The 24,372-nt window shown below is 49.0% G+C and overlaps 1 protein-coding gene across 1 annotated transcript in view; it reads right to left on the reverse strand.

The window, feature by feature from the left end:
* Positions 1-212: 212 nt before the first annotated feature.
* PDPK1 (3-phosphoinositide dependent protein kinase 1) overlaps positions 213-24,372 on the reverse strand; it is a 71,817-nt gene continuing 47,657 nt past the window's right edge. Inside the window, 8 exon segments of the mRNA XM_027117729.1 lie at positions 213-5,935; positions 6,361-6,513; positions 7,527-7,584; positions 14,951-15,168; positions 16,884-17,057; positions 18,083-18,179; positions 18,415-18,483; positions 22,742-22,817. Coding sequence (XP_026973530.1) covers positions 5,819-5,935; positions 6,361-6,513; positions 7,527-7,584; positions 14,951-15,168; positions 16,884-17,057; positions 18,083-18,179; positions 18,415-18,483; positions 22,742-22,817 — 962 coding nt within the window. The 3' untranslated portion in view covers positions 213-5,818.

Consider the following 24,372-nt stretch of genomic DNA (forward strand, 5'->3'; position numbering starts at 1 on the left):
TCCGGAAAAGCGGCCGGCCGTGCCACCTTCCGGCTGAAGCCCCGCGCGAAGTGGTCCCATGACGCCGGTGCGAGCGGGCCGCGCGTCGGACTCCAGAGGGGTTCGCTGGCCTCCGCCGGGCACCTGAGTGCCCGGACGCCAGGTTCCCGGCCCCGAATCCAGGTCACCCGACCCGCGCCCCGGCAAAAGAAAGAGCTACGTCAGCGAGCGTCTACACTCTACATGCTTTTTTATTACAAGACTACCGAGCATACGTGGAAAATTCATCATCCGGTAACTACATCTAAAGCACAAATATTTGAAAAAAAGAATAAACAGATTCATTAAATTATGATATGATTAAATCATCGACCAAATAGAAAATTTATATAATAAAGCCAGAAAAAAAAGTTGTAAAATATAGTTTACAATAATTATTCACATTCAAGGCTGTACATCAATACATACAACGTGGCCCCGAACATGAATTCAATCCAAATAATTCATATATTAGATTTTAAATAACACAGACTGAACTAGAGGCCAACAATAGCCAGCAAATAACCTTATATAAGAATAAAAATACAAAAGTGTATATCCTAATATCATTGCATTATTTGTCTTCATAAGTTTTTTTTTTTAATTTTTGCTTTGCCTGTACATCACAGTTACAGCTACAGACCAGGTAGAGAATATTATACATGTTCTAACTGACTGCCACCAACCTGAAAGACAGCTAACATACTACTGATTCATCCTATTTTGTGTTGTTAAAGAACAGCTACAGCAGCTCTAAATATTGCAAAAATTTGATTGCAATGTCCAAACTTATCATGACAGAGGTTTTTCATCAGCAAAACGACCCTTATTCATAGTCACTCAGCCAGATGGGTTAGACTAGGGTGGATTACACAGCTACAAAACATTTTGCTTTTTGTAAAAAGTTCTCTGTACATAAAGTTTGGTATTTCTTCATATTGAAGAAATGAATTCTGGGGGAAATTCAGGTATACATGTAGGCTTGCCCACCACGCTGTCTGAGCTACAGATAAAACTGCCCTTTGCTGGAACAGCTTCCGCCCCAGACCAGTTCTCCACAGGCAGCCTAATTTACAACCCTGCAATCTTGGGCCAGCAGCCTGCACCCCTCAGAGGCTCTGGGAGTGACTCCTGCCCCGATTTAAGGCACTTGCCATGTAGTCTGCCTAAGAGACAAGGGCCACACCCACTTGAGTCACCATCAGTTCATGTTAGGTTTGGATATGAAAAGAAACAATATGGAAAAACGCATATGGCACCATCTCCAAGAATAGTACCTTCACCATGTTCTCATAGTGGCTGCAGCCTCTGCCTCATTCTGTGGACCAACCTGGGGAGAAGGGGATTTGGGGTGTCAGAGGGAAGGTAGGAAACCTACTTCTGCACAATCTGGCCATAATCTCTGGCATAGCCAAGTGGTACTGAGCATGGCACCTAGAAAAATCTTTCATGCATGTTTCACCTCAGAATTGACAGACCCCAAACTAAAGTGGAGAAATTAAGAATGAAACCAAATTTGGGTGGTCTGTACTTCAAGACAACTAGGCAACCTGCAACACTGTGGGCGAGGGGAGGAGAAATCATTAAATCCTTGTCAGCCAGGACAATCACATTCTACAATGAAAAAGCCTGGCCAGGGTGCTCTACTGAACTGCTAAGACCTTCTGACTAAGTCCCGCAATTTGAAGAACACGGGGGCAAACAAACTTCTGTAAAATCTAGTTGTCTACATGGTTTCTTTTTCAAGTAGAGCCTTTGCTCTTTTACTGATTCCAAATGGCCCAATGTACTTTCTGAGTCTACAAACTTAATTACAACTAATCCACTAAGTATGTGGCAAGGTCAGTTCAACACTTTTTATCTCTGCTGACTGTGCAGATGCAAATTCAGTACCATTGTGGACACAAAGTACAAGACTCTGTAAATATCACCAAGCACTTGAAAGCCATAGCAGCAGGGATGGATGGGAAGGTAACATGCAAGCACAACCAGGTTCTTTCAATAAAATAAGGAAATTGGCTTTTGGAAAAATATGTCACAAATGGCCTGCAGTAATGACAACATTTTAGCATTTAAAAAAAAAAAAAGAGCAGTCTTATTCAAACATTCTTGGGAACACACAGCTTACCAGAAATTGATTAGTTCAGGATCTGTAGGACACAACTAAGAAAGTTCTGTACTGGAACTCTGAACATCTAAGCATCAGATCAAGACAGAGGAGAAGAGAGACTATACTAGCTTTAAAATGAACAAACTCTTTGACCCCAAAATACCACTTCTAGGAATCTGGGCAGGGTGGGGGCAAGGGAGATCAGAGTCAAAAATCAAAGAATTATAAGGATATTAATCACAGCATTATTTAAATAGTGAAAAACCAGAAACCATCTAAATGTTTTATAGCAATGAAATGGTCAGATAAATTATAAAAATTATTAACCATTAAACTCTACAATCATTAAAAACAAGGTTTTTGAACAACATTAAGATAAATACCAAGTGAAAAAAGCGGGGTGCAAAATGGTGCATGTTGCAATGTTCCCACTTCAGTTACAAAAGCAAACACATGTGTGCGGGTGGGGAGTAGGGGGCAGCAGGCTAGGCACCAAGATGCTCACAGTGGTCCTCCCTGGGCGCTGAGCCTCCAGTTGATTTTTTTCAGAAAACAAATGTTTCTTAACAAAGTACAAAATCACCTGGAACCCCATGCTGGCACCCTGTCCTCGGGGGTCTGTGCCACAGACTGTCTCCTACAATTCCTTCAGGTCTGCACCACAAATACCACAGAGTAGCCCCCAAGGGGGCTGGGGTAGGTGCAGCTCCCATCAGCTCTGGCATGACCCCAAGAGCCATCTTTCCCAAAGCAAGTCTGTAACCAGCCTCCCGAGAGTCAAGGTTCAGGATGGCAGGCATGCAGGGTGCCACTCACAGGGTGGGGCTTCGTGCTCCACATGGGGCTGCCCATTGCCCACTGGCCTGGTCAGGTTCACAGAGGGAAGGAAACCCCATCCAAACCCAGCTTCCTCACGTTCCCAGAGAGAGGCAAGGCACAGCGGGCTGTCTGGGCCAGCAGAGACTTGGCCCTCCTGGCCGTTCTCCCTCCACTCTGTGCCAAGAGAGGCTGCATGGTGTGAGACCATCGCTGCTTGACAGGTGCTGGCTTTGGTGCTTATCCCTGTCTTGTCCCCTCTCAGTAAGACACTCCTGGATCTATTAAACACCAGGGCATTTTCTTTCTCACCTTGGTTAAGACCACATTTATATATATTTCTAGGTATGTCTGCATGTGTACAGAGACTGACACCCACGTCCACGTCTTAGAACATAAGGCACCTGCATGCCAGAACGATGGCTCAAAGGATGAGGTGGATAAAACTAAAGATGACATGAGTAAGCACAGGGTAAGACTGGAATATATAGGGGCCTTAAAAAAACAAAAAGGAAAGAGGACTCTAAGCAGAGAACGGTGACCTACAAAGGGTTCAGCTGTCACTGGCTCAGGTTGGGCAGTCACTTCAGCTCTGCCAGCTTCGAGCTCAACCCTGAACCCCTTATTCTCTGGTTTCGGAGGTTAAGATGGAGCTTGTCGGTTAAGCCCAGGAGGTAGTGGCGCTATCCAGAGGGAAGAATGCAACAGAAGATTTGTCTCTCCCCGAGCAGCCCAGCCGAGTGCTCTTTTAAAAGCCAAATATCAGCTCTGCTTATTTCCCTGCAACCAGACACCCAGGAAAGACGCTGTGCAGAAGCGGGCTCCTCACCCTCCTAACTGCACACACACAGATGAGGACGCTCTGACAAGGGTAAATATAAACACGGGAGTGCGCGTGAAATCAAAGTCCTGAAAGAAAGGGTCAAGAAAGACTCACTTTCTGGAAAGCACGTGAACACAGGCAAGACTTTTCCAAAACGAGGAGGAAAGGGGGCTCAGTCTACGACCACACGCCCAGGGCACCCTCAGACGCCCCCAGGGCAGGCATCCCCTACACCTTGGTATCCTCGACACACACACACCCCCCCCAAGCAGAAACCCCTGGCAAACCTGGCTCCCACCTCTGCTCCCATCCAACCCCTCTCCCTGTCCAAGCACCGTGGGATTCTCCACATCCGAACCTTTCTCCTAGTTTAAGAGCCACTACTATTATATCACTAAAAAAACAGTTTAAGACATCTTGCCTCTACATGTGGACCAGTGGTCACACAGGGTGATGGATGGTTCGTTCGAGATAGGAGATGGGGGTAGGGAAGTAGTCAGGGGACCTTTTCTGTGGGAGGTTCTGTTGGTACCTTTGTGAAAGTCTAAAGGAAATGGCAAAGTCATCCCTCCCCTGGGGACAGAGCCATTCATGTCTGTGAGCGGCAGCCTGCGGGCCCCAGTGTCTGCTCCTCTCCCACCTGGGACTGAGGACTGCCCCCCAGGGACACCCTGGGCAGGGAGAGGAATGGCTGAGCCCTGCCTGGCTGACAGGCGTTCTCTGTTCAGGGGGCAGCAGCAAAGACAATCAACGGACCGGTAAGCCCTGGACCATCCTAAGTGCACAGCAGTGCGCAGCCTCTAAAGAGCTAAAGGAAATAAGCCTGAAACTGGAGGAGAGCAGGCTGGGGCTTCGGTTCAAGTGTGGTGTTCCTGCCCCTCATGCAAGGTGAGTGACACTTTTTTCCAGGCAAAGTCCACTTGATGGGGACCAGATGACCGGGCAACATGAGAAGGCTTTTTGATTTTCATTGTGCATATGTAAAAACACTCTGAGTTAGACTATGAGAATGTTCAACTTTAGCAGGAAAAGTGTGCATGTGGCAGCTGGGAGCCTGCCCTCCTCCATGAGGCCTGGGTGTGATGGAGGACCATCCAGTGTGCCAACTCCAGGCACCTCTCAGCCCTGACTTAACCCTCCACCTTTCAAACAAAACTCTCAAGAGGGGCCACCAGCTCTCACTCCTCCACAGGGAGGCCTCCAGGCCCATCTGTTGCACTGCCCTGGCCTCACACGGGGAGGGGAGGCCACTGAGCCCCATCTCCTGGTGCACCTGGTGTTCCTCCCGGGCAGGTACTCAGTTCCCCGCCTCAGAGGGCAACGCTGCTCCGAGGGATGACACATCAGAATGCTTGGCTGGCACCTTCTAACACAGCAGCGACTCCATGTTTCACCGGGAAGACCTGTTCTACTTCTCAGTGCCCGAAGCCTGCCCGGCCAACACAACTCACAGACAGCAAGGACCGCAGAAATCTCACAGCCAGGGCTACTTGAGGAGGCAAGCACGGGCCGTGGAGACCAGGCCATACACTAGGGACGCGAAGAAAGGAGCACACAGACAAAAGCCAAGAACCCGCCTGCCCCACAGAGCTCAGGGGCCACCCCAAGAGAGCTATGCCCGGCTCCCTGGTGAAAAGTTAGTTCCATGATGATCCGGGGGCAGAAAGAGCCCAGAGACATGCCTGGGTGGTCCCCTTGGCCACAGCAGGACCGGCAGGTGACAGGGCACATGGTAGAGAGCTGGTGCCGCGAGTCTGTCTACAAGTCCGGGCAGGAACCAGGCGGATGTGCACGATGCTGGTTCCCATGGCGAGCAGAGTGCGAGAAGCTCCACATGGCACAGAGAGCAAGCAAAGCGACCCTGAATTCCTTTTCGTTATTGGTTTTGTTCTTTGTGTGGTTGGGTATTTTTCTTTTCTTTTAAATAAAAAAGCTGCAAGGTTCCGCCGTCTGCGTCCCCCTTGAGATGGCTGGCAGGTGGTCTGGAAGTGTCCAGGTGGTGGTGAGCCGTGCTGGGCACACGTCCTGCAGCGGGTGCAGGGCCGCGGGCGTCACTGCACGGCGGCGTCCGGGTGGCTCTGGTATCTGTGCCTCCACACCTCCTGGATCTTTTTGCACCATTTGTGAGCATTCCCGCTCGGGTCCATCAGGTAATACGTCCTATTCGGCTGCAGAGACAGAAACGTTTAACATTCTCCAGGGAGTCCCACTAAGACCAGCACCTCCACCCATCAGCGAGCAACTGTAAAAAGAAATCGCCGTCCACTGCAGCCACCGCAAGTCCCTTCTGGAAGCACATGAACATGTGAATTTTTTCCTTCCACATATGTGCAGAAATTAAACATACAGGTGATGACCTACAGCTCCCTGAGGTCACCCCCAAACTGAAAACAAGCACAGGTATCTCCCAGCCCAACTGTGAACTGAGCCATGAACATTGGGGTCCCTGGAAGGTGGGAAAGGGGGAGACCACTGCCCCCCCGACTCCAGATGCCTCCTTGGGCCACAGCATTTGGATGCTCTGAATGGAGGCACAAATTCCCAAAGGCCTCTTAAGTGCCCTGCAAGGGAGAACCCGCGGGGACAAACTCACCGTGTGGACAAAGAAGGTTTTAAAATTCTTAGCCTCTGGCCGGAGTTCTTGTGACCATGGAATTTCACCTTTCAAGACTTTGTTGACAGGATCCACATAATATAAGTGTGGCCCTTCTGTGAGCAGTAACTGTCGTCGCCGTGCAAATAAACCCTGATGCAAATTAAGAAGAAAAAGAAAGAAAGAAGACACTGCTAGTTAAGGCTCAGAAGTGGATGCTGACAGCACTTACTGCTGCCTTGGAGGTTGGACTGTCAGAGTAGCTCCAGGCACAGGGACCACTGCCAGCCACCTGCCCACTCGCCTGGGACAGAGGGGCGTGCACACCTCCTCCTCACCTGGACCCAGCCCCTCAGGTCAGAGAGAAGTGGGCAGCACTCACTGCCCGGCCTGTCTCCCTCTGTGAGCTGGATCCCGACGGCCCTGTGCCGGGCGTCATGTGGGGGAGCGGTCACACAGGCAGCGCACCCGAGGCCAGCACACCGGCACACGGCCCTGTTGCTGAGTCGGCCAAGAGGGGCCTGCCCTTGGCAGTCAGGACCCTGCCGCTTCTCCTGCCCTCTGCTCCGTGCCGAGGCACAGTGTCCTGTCTGCTGGCGGTCCCACCACAAGCCACCTTCACAGAGGTTCTCATGGCAGAGATGCCCCAGGGTATGGGAGGCTGAGTGCAGCCAGCATTGCAGGCTGGGAGCCCTAACTGAGAAGGGCCCACAGCAGCAGAGAGAGAACATTTGTGGAGTCTGATATTTTGGACATGTTAATCCATTTAATTAATCCATAAGACATAATACATAAGATTTTCAAAAACAATTCTAATGAAGTAATAAATGACTTGCTGGGATTCAAACAGAACCTCTTCAACCAGACAGAAACCTTGACCTCAGTGAACCCAGCCTCAGGCACAAATCGGAACCCTGGCTCCCCAGTCAGAAACGAGAATCTGCATTTCTGTCTGCCACGGCCTCTGCGTGCTTTCAAGTGCCTCCCCCGAATGGCTGAAATCTTCCTCAGCTATGAAATCTAGAGATAATCTCTTAAAGGGAACCAAGACAAAGGTGCTATGGGCAATGAGTTATACAGGAGCCCGAGGAGCAAGGCCTGATCCTGAGTGAGAACTGGGAGGAAGATACACACGCACAGCAAGGAGCCATAGTAATCTAACTTACCTTGCGCTTGTCTACTGGACCCATTTTTAGTATTAAATTATTTTCTACAAACTGGTGCCTATAAAAAGAAGAAAACATGAATGAGACACCCATATCAGAGTCAGAGACAGAAATTCTCCAAACTCCTCCCTTCAAAACAAACTCCCCGATGGCATTGTGAACTTTGCTTCAGTAACGTGAGAAAACCCAAATGTACCTTAGCATGCAAGCCCTACTGCTTTACAGAATTTGCAATCTGTATGTGGACCAGGGTCCACAGATCCTAGAAATATCACCTACCCTCACCTCTCCTCAGCAGTGTTTGCACAGCAGGGGAAAGGCAGAGGGGAGGTGGTGGGAACACAAGTCTTCATTACTTTAAGCAAGGCTGGGGTGAGACGCAGAACCCCACCAGAGCGGGGAGGCCACTGCGAGGAAAGCTCAGGATGCAGACTGTTGTTCTCAAGTCACCTCCTCAAGCTGGGACCCCAACTCAGCACTCAGAAACCACTGCACTGTTTAGAATCACAAATCCCTAAAAGAGCCAAGTGGGAAACTTGGTTTAAGAACATCTTATCTGGGGACTTCCCTGGAGGTTCACTGGTTAAGACTTCACCTTCCAATGCAGGGGGTGCGGGTTCGACCCCCGGTGGGGGAGCTAAGATCCCACATACCTCAAGGCCAAAACACCAAAACATAAAACAGAAGCAATACTGTAACAAATTCAATAAAAGACTTTAAAAATGGTCCACATCAAAAATAAAGAAAACATCTTATCTGGTATTTATTTCTACCATAGTAATAAAGCACTTGTATACAAAGACGGCAGGAATTTAGAAGGAAAAGCTTCAAATACAGGTTTTGACTTAATATATGTTGTTACCAAGTATAGTCCACTTTGATTCGTAGGAGTTTAATTTCTGCAGGTTCTCTCTTTTGGTTAAAGCTAACAGTTACTGCTTTACGTTCTGTCTGATTTTACTGAAATTCCTAAGGTTCTACTGTAGAAACAGTAAAAGGCATATGACAATTGTCTCCTCAAACAGTGACAATTTTACCATGTGAGTATCTGAGCACATCCACCTGCTTCCCCTGGCTCCTCTTGGGACGTCCTCCCACCGAGCTTAACTGGCCCCCAGGTCTGCCCAGCCTAACCCACCAGACCAAGGCCCACTCCCCAGAGCCCACTGGGCTTCTCCACCAAGGCCCCATCACGGAGGACCCAGGCCCAGGTAAACTGACACAGCATCATATGGATTTTGAAAACAACTAAGAAAAATGTCAATAACAACAAAAAAAGTGTTATGACCTTTTTGAGGAAAAGTGCGATGCTTCCTCTCAGACGTATTTAAAAACCAAACAAACAAAAACAAGACTTGAAACAAAGAAAAAAATCAAGGAGATTTTATGAGAAGGAGATGTAATGAGGGTCACTGCAGCACAAGAAATACAGGGCCAAAGGGAAAGCCCCTTAACCAGCAGGCCCTACTATGTCAGAATGTTTGCGTAGTAAAGAACCACAAATTGATAATAAGCGGAAGACTTTAATTAAATTATCGGCGGGGCGGGCGGGGCGGGCCAGGCGAGTGCCGTCTAATCCCAGGCCAGTTAAGGACCACACCACCAAGGCCTCCAGTTAGCTGGGCTGCTGGGGCTGGATCGCCAGGGCAGCCTGACAGGCAAGGACAGAAGAAGCCTCAGGGAGCCTTTGCAGCCTCAGCTGGGTTAACATGAAGGACGGTTTAAAACAGTATATTAAACAAGAGAACGAAAAAGAGAAGGGGCCAGTCACCTACGCTGAAAAAACAAGTCACCAAATACAGAGTAACAGACATGACTACATGGGAACAAACGGAATCTCTAACTACAAAAATAACCAAAATTCACATGAGAAAAGGCTGGAGAAGATTTTCAGCAAATGTTACCTATAAAGAGTAAACATTTGTACTCTAGAGAGCATACATAAAGCAACATAAAAGGCTTAAAACCTTGAAAGAAAACTGAGAAAGGACACAAACTGGAAATTCCCAAAAGGGAATTAAGTGACCACAAATTCTCAATGGCTCTAAACAAAGAAAGGAAATTGAGCCCCACTTTTCAGGCGTTCTACTGGGGTGCACTGGGGTGAGGTGAACGCAGGCGGGGGCTGTGGAGTAGCATTCTCACCAGCACCACCACCACCGGCCCTGAAATGAGGAGGACTCGCTGAATACTGCAGTAATCCGGCTCCCAGGAATTTATTCTAAGGAGGAAAAGAAAAACAAAAAGGAGCACAAATGTTCACAGCAGTACTAGTCACATGAGTGAACCTGAAGCCTGGGAAGCAGGCGAGCCCCTTCCCAGCCCTGCAGAGGGAGGGGCCCAGCTATCTCCTGACACAAGGCCGAAGCCTGCACCACACTCTCCCAGCTTCTCCCAAGAGACAGGAGAACCACGGGTGGCCCAGAGCGGGAGAGGCCAAAGCAGGGCTCCGACTGCACCCCGTGGCTGTGGTGAAACGAGCCCAGGAAGCAGGACGCAGAGTGGGTAGTCGGAGCAGCCCAAGGCTCCACTGTTAGCGTAAACACCCCGGTCCATTCATTTAGTTAACTAACCAAGCAGCTTACAACAGGCTACCGGTTATTGATCTACTTTGAAAAGCTTAAGGACTTAAAGCAATCATTTTGATCTTTTACTTCAGAAAGTCAATTCCCACCCTCCTGAAGAAAGCTCCCCCAGGCCCCCACCCCGCACTGGCACCTTCTTCTCTCTGGCAGGTGGTAGATGCCGTCTGCAGATTAAGCGCCGAAACCAGACCTAAGTCAGACACACGCCTGATTCTCAGCATGTAGGTAGTATGTAGTTAGCATGTAGTTAGTGTGTAGACAGGGCTTTAACACAGCCTCGCTTTCTCACACAGCCTCTGGCTCCCATCATTCAGGCGACAGTTGTCATTGCCTCTGTACAGATGTCAACGTGGGGGCTGAGAGTCTCACAACTTTCCCACCATCATTTCACAAGGGGTAACAGTGTAAAACCCCCCACTTTTTTTGATTCCAAAGCCAGTTCTCTCCTCCTCACCCTCTCCCATCCCACCCAAACCCTGAGAAGACCAACCTCAAGGATATAAACCTGAGGCCACCAGCAACTTTGGGCCATTTCAGGAGAGCCGAGTGAGTCTGCCAGGGCCCGACGGGCTCTACAACCACCTCGGGCAGGCTATCCACGCTGGGCTTCTAGGCAGGTAAGGGAGGACCACATGAGCACGGCCAGTTTGCTCTAAAATGCCATCTCTCAACCCTTCAGGTCTCAGGACCCCTTTATACTCTAACTTTATGGAAGACCCCAAAGAGCTCTCCTTCATTTGGGTTAGATGCATCGACACTTATGTATAAGAAATTAAAACAGACATGTTCAAATATTTAATTCATTAAAAAGCAAAATAAATCCATTCCACATTAACATAAATGATTTTTTAAAAATAATTTCTTTCGAAAATGAAGGTAATTAATGAGAAACATGACACTGCTGTCTTTGCAAATCTCTTTAACATCTGGCTTCACAGAAGAGAGCTGGATTTTCACATCTGCCTCTGCCTTCACTCTACTGTGATATGCTGTCCAGGCTGAAGTACATGAAGAAATCATAAGAGTATTTTAATAGCCTTTTCAGATATTTGTGGGCATTCTTCTTTGATACTACACCAAAACTCCAGAAGTGTAGTTTCTTAAACGTTAGCTGCCATGTGGAATCTGAATCCCCAAGAATGAATTTTTCATACTTTTGACATTAGAATCCACCAACCTACCTTGCACTTTGAATAGATCTTCTGCCCTTATATGATTTTACAGCACCAAACATTGGTCATCTGGAAATAGTGGTTCGCTGAGTTATGGAGATCTTCCAAATGTTGACAAATTTCATTCTACGATATCAACAAATCAATTCATAAATATTGCTACCTTTCTCCCCAAAAAAGTCTTTAAATATTGGGAAGATGTTAAGCTCACAGTGATGAATAAAGTTTCGCACAATTCTAATTTTCACTTGAAGGTTTTGATTTGATCATTGGTAACAAACACCAGCAGTTGTTTTCCTTGAAGTGACAGGCTCATTCCAGTCATTTTCCAGAAAAATGCTGGTCAAATAGCCAAGTCTGAACAACCAGTTTGTCAGTCAAACCTTCCAGTGAAAATGGTCTTCCACGAAAAGAGCAGCTCCTTCAGCTCCCAGCACAAACCACCACACAGCGCTTTTCTTGAGGTAGCCGTCACCCTGTAGGTGCAGCAGAAGTGCTTTATGCGTACTTCCCTTTTCGTTCTACAGCACATTAATTAAATCAATCATCTTCAATGACCACTCCTAAGGGAGGCTGGCTTGTTGTCTTTTCCTCTGCCCCTGTGATCGTGTGGCTGTGAAGAGCCGGATCTTTTCGCACCTCCTGGTGCCATGGCCGGGATTCATGACCTGGCACTGACAGTTTTACCCACCGTTGCTCCCGCACCATCACTGTACATGTCAACATGTTTGTTCCAGAACAAATTGTGAGATTCAAAAGAGGTGCTCAACACGGACTGTCTCAGCACAACGTGTGCTTTCTGCCAAGCACTTAGGTAAAAGAACCATCTTTCTTTGATGGTAAGTTGGGGTGAACACCGGACAAATACAAGTAAAGCAGTGAGTCTAGTCCCATGTGTAGATTCATCCACTTGGAAGGCAAAAAAACAATTTGGAGGTAGAGATACCAACTCACTCCCTGTGTCCTCCGCAGCCACATCTTTAATCCAGAGAGTCGCTGTATCGTATCGTGGACCACCGTTGTGGCCGGGATTCCTCTCAGTGGCTCTCATCTGCATCAACAGCATTCACTCAGCAGGGTCAATGGCCCGAGGCTCTTCAGCCTCCCAGCGCTTGTGTGACTCCTCCCGCCGCCCCACTTAACTCCTCGGGTAAGGCGCTGCAGAGGCTTTCTGATGTTTGGCTCTGAAAGAGCTCATCACGGGTACACTTACAATATTCAATTCCTGTATTTTAAAATTCTGAATGACTGGTCTCTAAATGATGCTGCAACTTAACTGGCACCAAAATAATATGCAAAGACATTCTGTTCATAGACACAACACAACAAGGTATTCACATCTATAAAGCCAGGGAAAGACAGCCTTTTGTCCTATTTCTGTTTCATATTTACAGTTTTGCCTAGTTTCTCTGGAGTGGATTCCTTCCTTCCATGAGTCAGAGAACCCAGTGTCTTCTTTTTGCATCTTTAGACTGAGGTGATGCTACTGTGGGTGGGAAAGCAAGTCTTCTCCCTTTTTAAGTCAATGATTTATACTCAAATATGAAAAACATATAAATGTTCTTTTGTTTTAGAATATATCATTAAAATCTAAAATAAGTTTCAGATAGAAATTATTAAAGTTTTTGAGAAATTTTAAAATAATATTGCCAAACAACTCAAAGTATACTTACTTCTTCACTGTGTTTCCATGTGGACACAGGAAAAATTTCAGGATTGCAAAGCAGTAAATTACTCGATGATAGGAAGTTACAATAATTATAGGAGGTATAGCTGAAAATAGCTAGTAAGAGCCCAGCAGAAATACTGAGAACTTATTAATGTCTAAAAGTGCACATATTTATACCATAAACCTACTTCTTTAGAAGATTCAAAAGACAGAAAACACAAATTCCATTAGCTGTCAAAGCAATGTCATCCTACAGTGTGTAGCTTCTGAAAAACTCCACTGTACATTTATAGAAAATAAAAGTAGAAAACCAGACACCATCTTAGTATTATTACAGAATGATTATTATGGTCCATGGGCCAGACATTGAGAATCACCGTTCTAAAGAATGTGCCTGAGGGATCTCCACTGACCAAATGAGAAATGCCTTAAGCTTTCCACAGCCAGCTTCCAAATGGGATTGAATTGGGAGGAAAGGGAAGAGAGCGCAGAAAAAAAAGAAAGAGTGGGTGAGAGGTTGCAGGGCCTGACCGGCCACCAGTTGCTCTGCCCTGCCCGGAACTTAGGCTGAAGGGCCCGGGCTGCCCAGGGCCTCTGAAAACACCCCGGGCGAGGCACATGGGCCTTCTGAGTAGCCACCCCCATGCCGGCAACAGTGCTTCTCGGCCGTGCTCTGCACCCGGCCAAGCCTGTGGGGAGGACACAGCAGGCCCTTCTCAGGGATCACAACCTGGTGCATGGACCTGCTCAGAGCAGGGCGCCCAGAAGGAGCCCTTCCCTCCTGCTCAGTACACATTAGGGCTCCTCGGAACACCACTGCAGGAAACGTAAGCCCCCAAGAACTGGAGATTGTTTCAGCTGGCCAAGAGATACACTCACTTTTCAAGAGATGATCTTTTTTTTTTTTTTTTTTTTTGATGTGGACCATTTTTAAAGTCTTTATTGAATGTGTTACAGTATTGCTTCTATTTTATGTTTTCGTTTTTTGGCCACGAGGCATGTGGGATCTTAGCTCCCTGACCAGGGATCGAACCCACACGCCCTGCATTGAAAGGCGAAGTCTTAACCACGGGACCATCAGGTAAGTCCCTAGAGACAATCACTTCTAATTGTACAAAATCCTAGCCTCATCCACCTGCCACTTTTCCTCTGCGTCCCCCACTCCCATTCCTCCACGCAACAGCGCCCATGTCCAGGTGGTCTCTCTTCCTCTAAGCCTCCTTCCCCACCCCCACCCAGGCTCCTCTCTGCCTGTGCAAAAGGTGAAACCATAAAAATGCTTGAAGAAAATGTCTAGGTAGAGAAGCTCTTCTCAACAGGACCAAGATGGAAAGCAGAAAATAAACACACAAACAGGTTCAACTTTGTAAGAATCTGCAACTCTCCCCACCAAAAAATGCACAAATAGAATGAAGAGAAACTGAAAAAAAAAAATGTTTGCAAAATAAACGGAGAAATAGTCTTCATATCTATGGCTCTGAAAAGTCAATTTTAGAAAGATGCAAAACATACAAGAAAAAAAGAGTCAAAGGATACAAATGAACCTCAAAAAATAAATACAAATGGCCAATAAACATGGAAGATGTTTGCCTCGATAAGAACACAAACGCCAATCACATGGGTCCATTTCTAGAGCATCTGAACGCTCCAGGGCAGGAAAGGCTGTTGGGCAGCGGTTATTTAAATCATGGTGAATCCAGGTCCCAAAACGGTTGCTGGCATGCCTGGCCCACCAAGTCCCAAAGGCCAGAGCCCGGAGGGTCCCAAACCCACTCACCCCCCAGCCAGCCCTCCAAACACCCACTTCCAGTTGGACACTTTGAGGGTCCTTATCTACAGAAAGGCAGCTGTGTGAGGCGGAAGGGAGCAGAGCCTTTACAGCAGTGGTGACGAAGGCAGGACGCCCAAGCTCTGTCAGTTACCACGGCTGGCGTTCATCACCGCGCGTTCCACCCTGTGTTTCTAAATGGGGCGCTGCTTACAGCTGTACGTTCTTACCAAGGGTTTCCGCTGGCCTGCTTCTCCAATAACAACCTCTTCTCATCTTCAGAAAACTGTAAGTCCAGTTCAAAAGAATTAGTGTCCAGGTCGTGGATATACTGCTCGATGTTGCTTCCCACCCTCTGGGGCAGCCCCGCGTCCGCGGCGGACAGGGAGTGGGAGGAGGAGGACGACGACACCTGCATGCAGCCGAACTGGCTCAGGAGATTGTCGTACTGCACAGAGAAGAGGGAAAAGTGAGAACAGTGCCTGGACTTCCCTCCAGTCCAAAGATCCAGACACACTCTGACCCATCGTACACCCAGCAGGCCTCACCCCAAAGGCCATGGGAGACGAGTCACCGACACGCAGCCCAGCTTTCTCCTCTACTACACAGCTGACCACCAGCCTCAGGCTGGATCCAGCCTGCCCTGCGTCCCCCTTCTGATGGCAATGTCAGAAGCTGTTTGCCCCAGAGAGGAGCTTATCCTCAGTATTAACCTACAGGAAGGGGAGGCCCGGGACCTGTGGCCTGCTGGCCTCTTTGAGCCCCGTGCTGCCCTGGAGGATCAGGATTAAGATGGCGACACTTGAGTACCAAGAAGCCAGAGCTCTCAACATGGCAAACATGATGGAACAGCAGACAGAGGGCCTGCAACAGACACTCAAGAGTACGCACACACCCATGAAGCCAGGCTCCCTGGGCACCGAGACCTGAGACAACCGGGGCCCCAGTGGCTCCCTCAGAGCCTGGCCAGCAGAGCATGCTGCTCCCCTGGCACACCCCTGCCAAAGGCCCTGGGGACCCCGCCTGTGCCTGCCGGCCATGACCCCAGAACAATATCAGGGCCCAAGGGCCTGGTCGGCAACTAGGGCCAAGGGAGGGAGCCCTTTGCAGTCTGCACACGCAGAGGCTGTGGACAGCCGTGACCACTGAGGTAGGGAAGCAAGTCAGTGGGGAGCACAGATGGCACTCCACATCTGGCTCAATTCAAGTCTGGGCATAAAGGATATTTTAGGGCAAAAAAGGGAGGGATGTGTTGCTTAAAACAGTAGGTAGGAGACATAGGGGGCTCTTGATCTCCAAGAGGTGATGCCAGTTGTAATTTTAACTTAGCCTTGGATGACTTTTATGTGAACTCTAGAATTCCTCAGTCAACTGAGGCGGAACTCTATATGAGATAACTGGTTGCAATAAGCCACAATGACAGAAATCAAACCAGAAATATGGACTATGACTGATAAACAAAACACCTGACATTACATGTAAATATGGGGGTCCTGGTGGAGGGTGACCTGAAGGTGGTGACAGACACACTGCAGCTCACCATCCTCCTCAGCCCATTTCTGCATGTTTCACACCGTCCATAAGGAAAGTTTAAAGGACAAAGTATACTGAAGACCCTATGTCTGAGCTTCCCTCGGACCCCAGGGTGCCTCATCCCTCGAGCCTGTGCCACTGTCCCGCTTGTACCAGGCACTAAGAGCCGATAGTGACCAGTGTCCATCCTCAATACTACATCCCCCCAAAGTTCAAAGCAGCAGCAGCACCCTGGGATTCTCTGGGAAATACCAGAAGCATTCCAGAATGTCTTCAGATACAAAATTATAAGGACATCAGCCAAAACCGGAAAACAGAAGCCCACCAGGAGAATCAGCACCCAGGCTCTGGTTCGACCCCTTTGGGCAAAAATTAACTAGAGGAAATGAGAAAGGGATGCACGCACCTGGTGATCTGCACTCGGGGCAGACGTAAGCCTCTTCGGCCCCAGTCTCAGTGGGACTCAGACTCGGGCCACAGAGTGTTCACTGCCCCTCCCCCTCCACGGATCTACACTGGCTCCCCCTTTAGCCACTCATCCCACCACCTGGGGTCCCTGGCCCCGCCCAGAGGAGCCACTTCCCAGGCAGGGCCAGCAGGACCCATCTCGGCCCTGGCGCACTGGCTTACATTGCCGTAGCAGTCCTCATCATCTTCTGACATGGCCGGTAAGTAAGCTGTGAGCTTCGGAGGCGTCTGGTGATGCAGGTTCTCCCACGTGATGGACTCAAAGAACGGATGAGCTTTCAGAGGGCCGTACCCTTCCATTTCTTCACAGCCTAATCGCTTTGTGGCATCTAAAACCTTAAATAGAAGTCAAGTCAGCATTGGGGTTAAAAAGTAATTCTGACAAAAAAAATTACTTCTGAGTAGTAGTTCTTTTCAATTCTTGGGATCTCCTGGAAATAGGAAGGGCACAGTGTGCTGGGGACAACTGAGTCACCATGGGGGGTAGGGGGGTGGCCACGCGCAGCTTTCACTTCTCCGGAGTCTCTGCTCCTCCCCCCACAGGTGAAAATGAATCACTACATCAAAAGTTAAATGAATAGCAGCAAGTATTCTCTTAAAATCCTAAAACAAGAAAAAGAGGAACTCACTGGCTTTAATAAGAGAATGAAGAGTTTACATGAACAGGAAGCTATCACAGACGGGGAGTAAAGTGCCTTGGGTCCCCCGCCTGCACGTGGTCTCAAAGGGCCCCACAGCCAGCTCCTCCAGAATTCGGCTGCCCCCCCCAGACCCACAGAGGATCCAACGCACTCCCCCACTGAGGGGACAGACACACAAGGGACAGGTGGGAAGAGGCTGACTGACCCTGCTCCCCCAAATCAAGTGAATGGAAGGTCTGGAGCCAAAACACACCAGGGGAAGGGACACTATAGTTTCTAGAACATAAACAGACACTCCCTTCCTGGGTAAATCTGTTTACCTTTGCTATATAGCTTGGGTTGATCTTTAGCACCTTCACGTAGCTGACTCTAAAGTTGATACAGATGTCGCTAAGTAGAATTTACAACCACCTGCCACTGCAGCACATCGAGCTGCTGCAGCGTCTGGTAACTTAAAATGGTGTGTGTGTTGATGAGCAAATGCAAAGTGATACAGTAATTTCCTATCTTATTAAGCTCAAGAATCAGGCACTTGGAAACTGAAAAGGCCTGACAGGATGAGACTGAAGATATGCATCTACCTACAATCACTATCAACCCTAAAATGCCCTTTTATTAAACATAGGTGCCTCCAAGGAAAGGCCCTCTGACCACAAGTTCAGAGGGACTCAGGGTGTGGCTACTGGATCATCCTACCAGAAGAAAATTTGAAATATTTACCAGAAGTTTTTCCACAAGATCTCTTGCCTTAGGAAAGAATTTTTCAGGAAAGTCATATTCCAACTTAATGATCTTCTGAAATATAAGATATTCATTTCTGTAAAATAAGAAAAGCCATCATTCTGGGCAGGGTCACACAAACCTCCCCAGTACAGAGCTGTACTTTCCTGGGACAGCCATCTCCCTCTCTCCCCAGAGAGCCACCATGTTCACTAAAGAGCCGTCATAAAACTTCCCCCCACTCTGCCCTAACCCTGGGACTGCCCCCTCCCACTTCTCTGTCAGGCTGCTGAGAAGGGCTAGGAGTGGGGTGTGGGGTGTGGGTCTCTTACCCAGCTCGGAACGGTGGCAGTCCTGCCACAAGCTGGTATATTATGCATCCAAGAGCCCAAAGGTCTGAACTTTAAGGGAGGGGAAAAACAAAGAAGAATGACATTTGTAACATTTCAGTGGCGAGCATGGTTCATTTCCATCCTGTCTGTTCACACCACCCATTTCAGCCTCTAATCTATTTCTCACCTTTAAAACCAGGTCAGTGTGAGGGTGAAAACCTGCTCTGGGATCTCCTTGAGGGGGCCTCTCTGCGTATCCAGGACCAGAGGATCCCCCACACACACAGCAGGCACTACTGGGCCAGGCTGGGCGCCTCGCTCAGGGGCAACCAACGACCTCACAGGCCCGGTCTGGTCCTGGCCAGGGAGCAGCGGTCACTCCTGACTACAGCAAATACTGGCCAAAAAGCCCCTTCTTCCAGTGCCAGGGGCAGGGGCAGGGGCACTGGCAGGTTGGTACAGCTGAGTCTCAGATTCTCTCACAGCTCACTGTTTACCCCCAGGCCACAGACGCGAGCTCATGTATGCCAAGGAGCCAAATCACAGTCCACAGGATGCGCACAAAGCAAGCTTTCTCTTTCCCTTCTTGGACTCACTGTGCAAAGCCCTGCCCCTCCTTTATGAACATTTTAATTATACATTTAAAAAATTTTTATTTTTATTTATTTTTGGCTGCATTGGGTCTTCGTTGCTGTGCATGGGCTTTCTCTAGTTGCGGTGAGTGGGGGCTACTCTTCATTGTGGTGCGTGGGCTTCTCGTTGCAGTGGCTTCTCTTGTTGCGGAGCACAGGCTCTAGGAGCGCGGGCTTCAGTAGTTGTGGCACATGGGCTCAGTAGTTGTGGCACACGGGTTCAGTAGTTGTGGCTCGCAGCTCTAGAGCACTGGCTCAGTAGTTGTGGCGCGTGGGCTTAGTTGCTCCGCAGCATGAGGGATCTTCCCAGATCAGAGCTCAAACCCGTGTCCCCTGCATTGATTGGCAGGCGGATTCTTAACCACTGCGCCACCAGGGAAGCCCTTAATTATACATTTTAAAGGAAACACACTACGGTTCTGAATTTCCCTAAGTCTTTTCCAGAACCAGCTGGCAGGGACCCTGGAGGGGCTGCTCTGCTCACCACCCTCCTTCCCTCCTGCTCCTGTTTTTTCTCTCCCCTCAGTGCATCTCAGAGTTCATGGCTGAGAACTACTTTGCATATTTTATTTCCTCTGTAAATCTTGCATTCTATTCCCAGCTCAGCCCTATGAAAGCATCAAGACACAACTTGCCCTGCATGGCCAACTACCTCCCCACAAGCCCTAAATGTACGGAGGGTTCATGCATTGCTGGATACAGTCAGTTTCTGCAAGAGGCCACAGCTTGGCATTCTGGAAGATGAAATCGTAGGTCGTGGGTGGAGACAACAGGCCAATTACAGTGCTGGGGGCCTTGGGTGAAGGCTCTGTCCTCAGACCCATATCACAGCACCGTTGGCCCGGGGTAGATGAAGCATTTGATGTGGGTGAAAAATGCCACAGATCAGAAATCTGAGTCACAACACACAGATGGAGTGAAGGGCATGTTAAAAATGAACGTACATTCTACTCAGTAACTAGTTCTTACACTTGGTTTTCTCTGCTGTTTAGTGTAGTTAAAATGGGGAGCTACAAGAGAAAAACGCCAACGGAAAAGTATCGGCCTTTCCATGTGGCAGTGGCCAGAGAGGAGGGGCAGAGCTGTGGGGTGGGGCTGCCTCTGCTGCTTTCACAGGTCATCTCCAGGGAGTGGGACTGCCAGCAGAACGGCTTCTGGGCTAACTTTCCACAGGTATCTTGCCATTTAAAATGTTTTTTAATACAATGAAAACTAAAGGGGGAAGCCAGTGTAACATTTCTGGAAAGCAGTATGCACCGATGATTTTTTAAATGCTCAGTTAAACCAAGTCACTCTACTTCTTGAAATTCAAAGAGGAACGTGGGGGATCCCTGGGAGACTCTCCAGCTGAACAGGCAGGAGGGCCCTTCTTCCCCAGCGCAGGACATGCCGCACGTAGAGGCACACCAGGCTGTGCCCAATATATGAAAACTACTTCAACGTCTTTAACAGTAAAGGAAAAGCTCAATGAACTACAATGAATTCGTATGTTGGAAAATCACACAGCTGTTAAAAGATTTCTGCCAATAATGTTAGTGATATGGGGAAATGTTCACCATATAATCACGGGGAGCAGGATTCAAAACTGGTTATTCAGTATGATTCCAGTTGTATATAAATTATGTAAACACATTTAAAACACACAGAAAAAAGTAGCTGGAAAGAAAGACATACCAAAACTTATCTGTGACTACAAGTGGGTTGGAGACTATGAGTGTTTTTTTGGCTTTTATTGTTTGTTTGTTTTATTTTGGCCACCCGGACTGTGGGATCTCGGCTCCCCACCAGGAACTGAACCCAGGCCTCAGCAGTGAAAGTGCCGAATCCTAACCGCTAGACCACCAGGAAACTTTTTTTTTTTATTCTCCATATTTTCTAAGAATTCTTTATAATGAGTAAGTACCATTTTTAGAATCAGGAAAAAAATTCTTAACTATTTTTTAAATAAGTATCACATGACTTTAAAAATTAAAAGCATAAAAAGGCACCCAGTGAGGTCTCACTCACAGCCCTAACCCTTACCCCCACCACAGATAACCAGTTATCCATGGCTTGTATATCCTTCTTGAGGTTTAAATGCACAGACAAGTGACTCTGGGTGGCCACTCTGTATCTTCCTTCTCTCACTGAGTAGAGCCTGGAGACCTTCCTCCATTAGTACGAAAGGAATTCCTCTTCTTGAAAGTAAACCCCAACTCGAGGGAAAGCTAGTTCTTAGGCAGCAGTGACACACACTTGGAGAATCTGGCCCAGTGCACCCACCACCTGGAGGAGGGTCTCTCAGCCTGGGCCCTGTGGGCATCTGGGACCCGTCATCCTTGCTGGGGGGCCATTTCTACACTGTAGGATGTTGGGCAGCGCCCTTGGCTCCACCCATTCCCTTCCCACCCCCGCCAAGTTGTGACACCAAAACTGTGTCTAGACATGGCCAGATGTCCCCTGGCGGGCAGAACTGTCCCAGCTGGGAAGCCCTGACCTACAACAGCATCTGGCCCACAGTGAGAGCTCAAAGTCTGTTGGTTCAATAAGAGTAGAAAACAAAAAGCAAAACAAAAACAAAAAAAGCCCAAAGAGCCCAGCAACTGCTAAGATGCCCAAGCTTAATTTTTCTGAATATACTTCCAACCATCATGTTTGTGCCCTGTGGCTCCACCCCCTAAAGAGGTTTTAAAAAGCCATCAGGCTCAGAAACACAGAACTGCTGTGCCAAGAACCATCACTCCTCTGCTGCCCTGGCAGTCGCTTGTCACTTTAGGAAGGCGGCCCCTGGCAACCTGCCACTGCACGACACTGACCGTGTGGGCCTCTGTCAGCTCCAGCGATGGTCCCAGTGGGTTGAGTGTCTGGCTCAGGGCAGGAAGAATTCAAAGAAAAGCTTCAACCACAGAACTTGTCATCTCCAAACTCTGAAAGCCTAGGTTCTACTGCTGCCTCTCCATCTTCTACCTGCCTCATGTCCACCCAAGACAGCACCCCAGACTTCTCCCAGCTCCTGGCCATCGTCACCCCCACCTGCTTTACCTCCACTGCCCAACTGCCCTGCCACTGACCCTCTCCACTCTCTGGACCTCCACTCTTGTGAACACAATATCCCACCCCCTGCACTTCTCATTTTCACAACTGAGGACTCCACCAAGGCTCTCAATCCTGTCGCCACCACTGGGCCTCCCCCCTGTAGTGATAGCTGGGCTCCTGCTGGGAAACTGGCCCAGTCCTGTCCCCTCCCACAGACGCTGCCTTCTGGGCCTGTCCTGCACTCTGCAGAGCACGTTACACTGAACAGTTGACCTGCTGCTGCTGCCACAGCCAGGGTGCCTGAGCTGGAGGTGGCACCGTGGCACCAATGGTCCCGGGGCTCTGGGACACAGCAGGAAGCCTCGTGTCACTAATACAGACCTGTTGGCCACAGTACTCCCCACTGAACAGTTAGTTGTTTAGTTGTTCCTGAAGGAACAAGATCAAATCTCGAAGCCTAAAAGCAACAACCACCCCAGGAAGTATAAGTAGTAACAAAGTAGCACACAGGTTATCAAAGGAAAGATGCTGGTTAAAAGACAAATGGCTAACTTCTTCCAAAGTAGGCTTGGCTATGTAAAGGCCATGAAAGGCACTCTCTTAACTATTAATTTCACCTGAAAAAAATACCAACTACTTATAGAGAAAAGAGAATTATGGATCAGATGAAAACAGGTTACCTTTTACAGGCCGATTTCTCTGTGAGCAGCTCTGGAGAAACATACTGGGCTGTTCCTACAAACGAGTTGGCCCTGGCTGATGAGAAGAGGGAAAAGGGTAAAGTTCATGCTGAGACACAGAGCATTTTCCACAGTGGACGCTGCACAGTCAGTGTTCATCTCTCGGGAAGCCACCGTCACCTGAGATCAGACTGTACGCTCCCGAGAACGGGACTTGTCAGAGGCCCTCCCATCACACCCCCTTCTTGGACCCGCCCCTTTGAGGGCTGGCTTCAAGGTTGCCTGCTCAGCAACACCAGCCCTGACTGCCAGGGCAGCCCCTCCTGGACCCCTCCCTGCCTTTCGCCAACACACCTGAGTGGCCCTCGCCCAGCATGCTGTCAGCTGGGAGCATCTTGAGGACAGGGGCCTTGTCTGTTCACTGCTGGACCTGTGGTGCCTAAAACAGCCCCGGACACACACAGAATGTGGAAAGGACTGGATCTCCCGCAAGCTGCACACAGGGCAGGGATACCCTCTCCTCATAACAAACAGTTCAGGCAGGTTAGGGACTACGAGAGGAATAAGACTCGGGCGTCACGGCCAGAGACCCTCTGCAACAGTCTGCCACCTCTAGTACTGGACTGTGCCAAGTTCAACTGCAGACTTGTGGGGTCTGGCTGCTGGCCCCACCCATCACTGCCACAAGGAGGCATGACACCCACGTCACCCTAGCAGGTCCTCAGGGGCTCATCAGTGGCCAGGCAGCCCTGAAAGAGCAGCACTGTGGGCACAAGCCAGCCTGCCCACACCCCATCCCCCAGCACCACTCCAGAGGTATCCCCCACAGGGCATCCTCTGGCATCGGGGACAGAACAGCTACTTTCAGCCTTGCCCACAACCAGAGGACACAGGATTGGGGATTCCTGTGTGAGAGCCGCCCACCATCTGAGGACAAATCACTTCTCTAAGGAGCACATGAAGTGCTGGGTCACCTCCACTGATTGATTCACTGGGGACACCCATGGCACTAGCAGCCAACTGCCTCCCACGACCTTCCACGCCTGCGCTGCATAACCAGACTCGGTAACCCGCTTTGAACGGCTGCCAGCGAGGCTCTGGTCCTGCTCAGACTGCCCTTCCCACTACCAGGTCCCTGCACGGCAACCCGGGGCACATGCAGGACACAACACCACAGCTCAACACCATTGTGCTCCAGACAAACAAGACCCTTTCACCTAGCCTGACCTACAGATCAAGCTGTCCCTTTCCTCAACATCTTTAATAATCTGGGCTAGAAATTACTTGTCTCCGTAGACAAATTTTCCTGAACTAACTTAGAAAGTGTACCGGGTAAAACATTACACCAATATACCTACCACTGAGAGGTCTCTGGCCCTTCAGGATCACTTCTGAAATCAGGCAACACTAAAAACTGTAACAGGCCCCCGGTGAAGGGACCTGCCTGTTGGCCCCACTGTCTCAGCTGTGGACAACTGGGCCCCCGGGACATCTGGCAATGCCTGGAGACATCTCTCGCCGCCACAATGGGGGCGGGAAGGGGCTGCTGTCACCTAGTGGGTAGAAGCCAGGGATACAGCTAAGTATCCTGCAGGGCACCAGACAGCCCCACAGCCAAGAATTCTCCAACC

Source organism: Aethalodelphis obliquidens, unplaced genomic scaffold (assembly GCF_003676395.1).
Source record: "Aethalodelphis obliquidens isolate GAN/ISIS:26980383/991018 unplaced genomic scaffold, ASM367639v1 scaffold18, whole genome shotgun sequence".
NCBI lineage: Eukaryota > Metazoa > Chordata > Mammalia > Artiodactyla > Delphinidae > Aethalodelphis > Aethalodelphis obliquidens.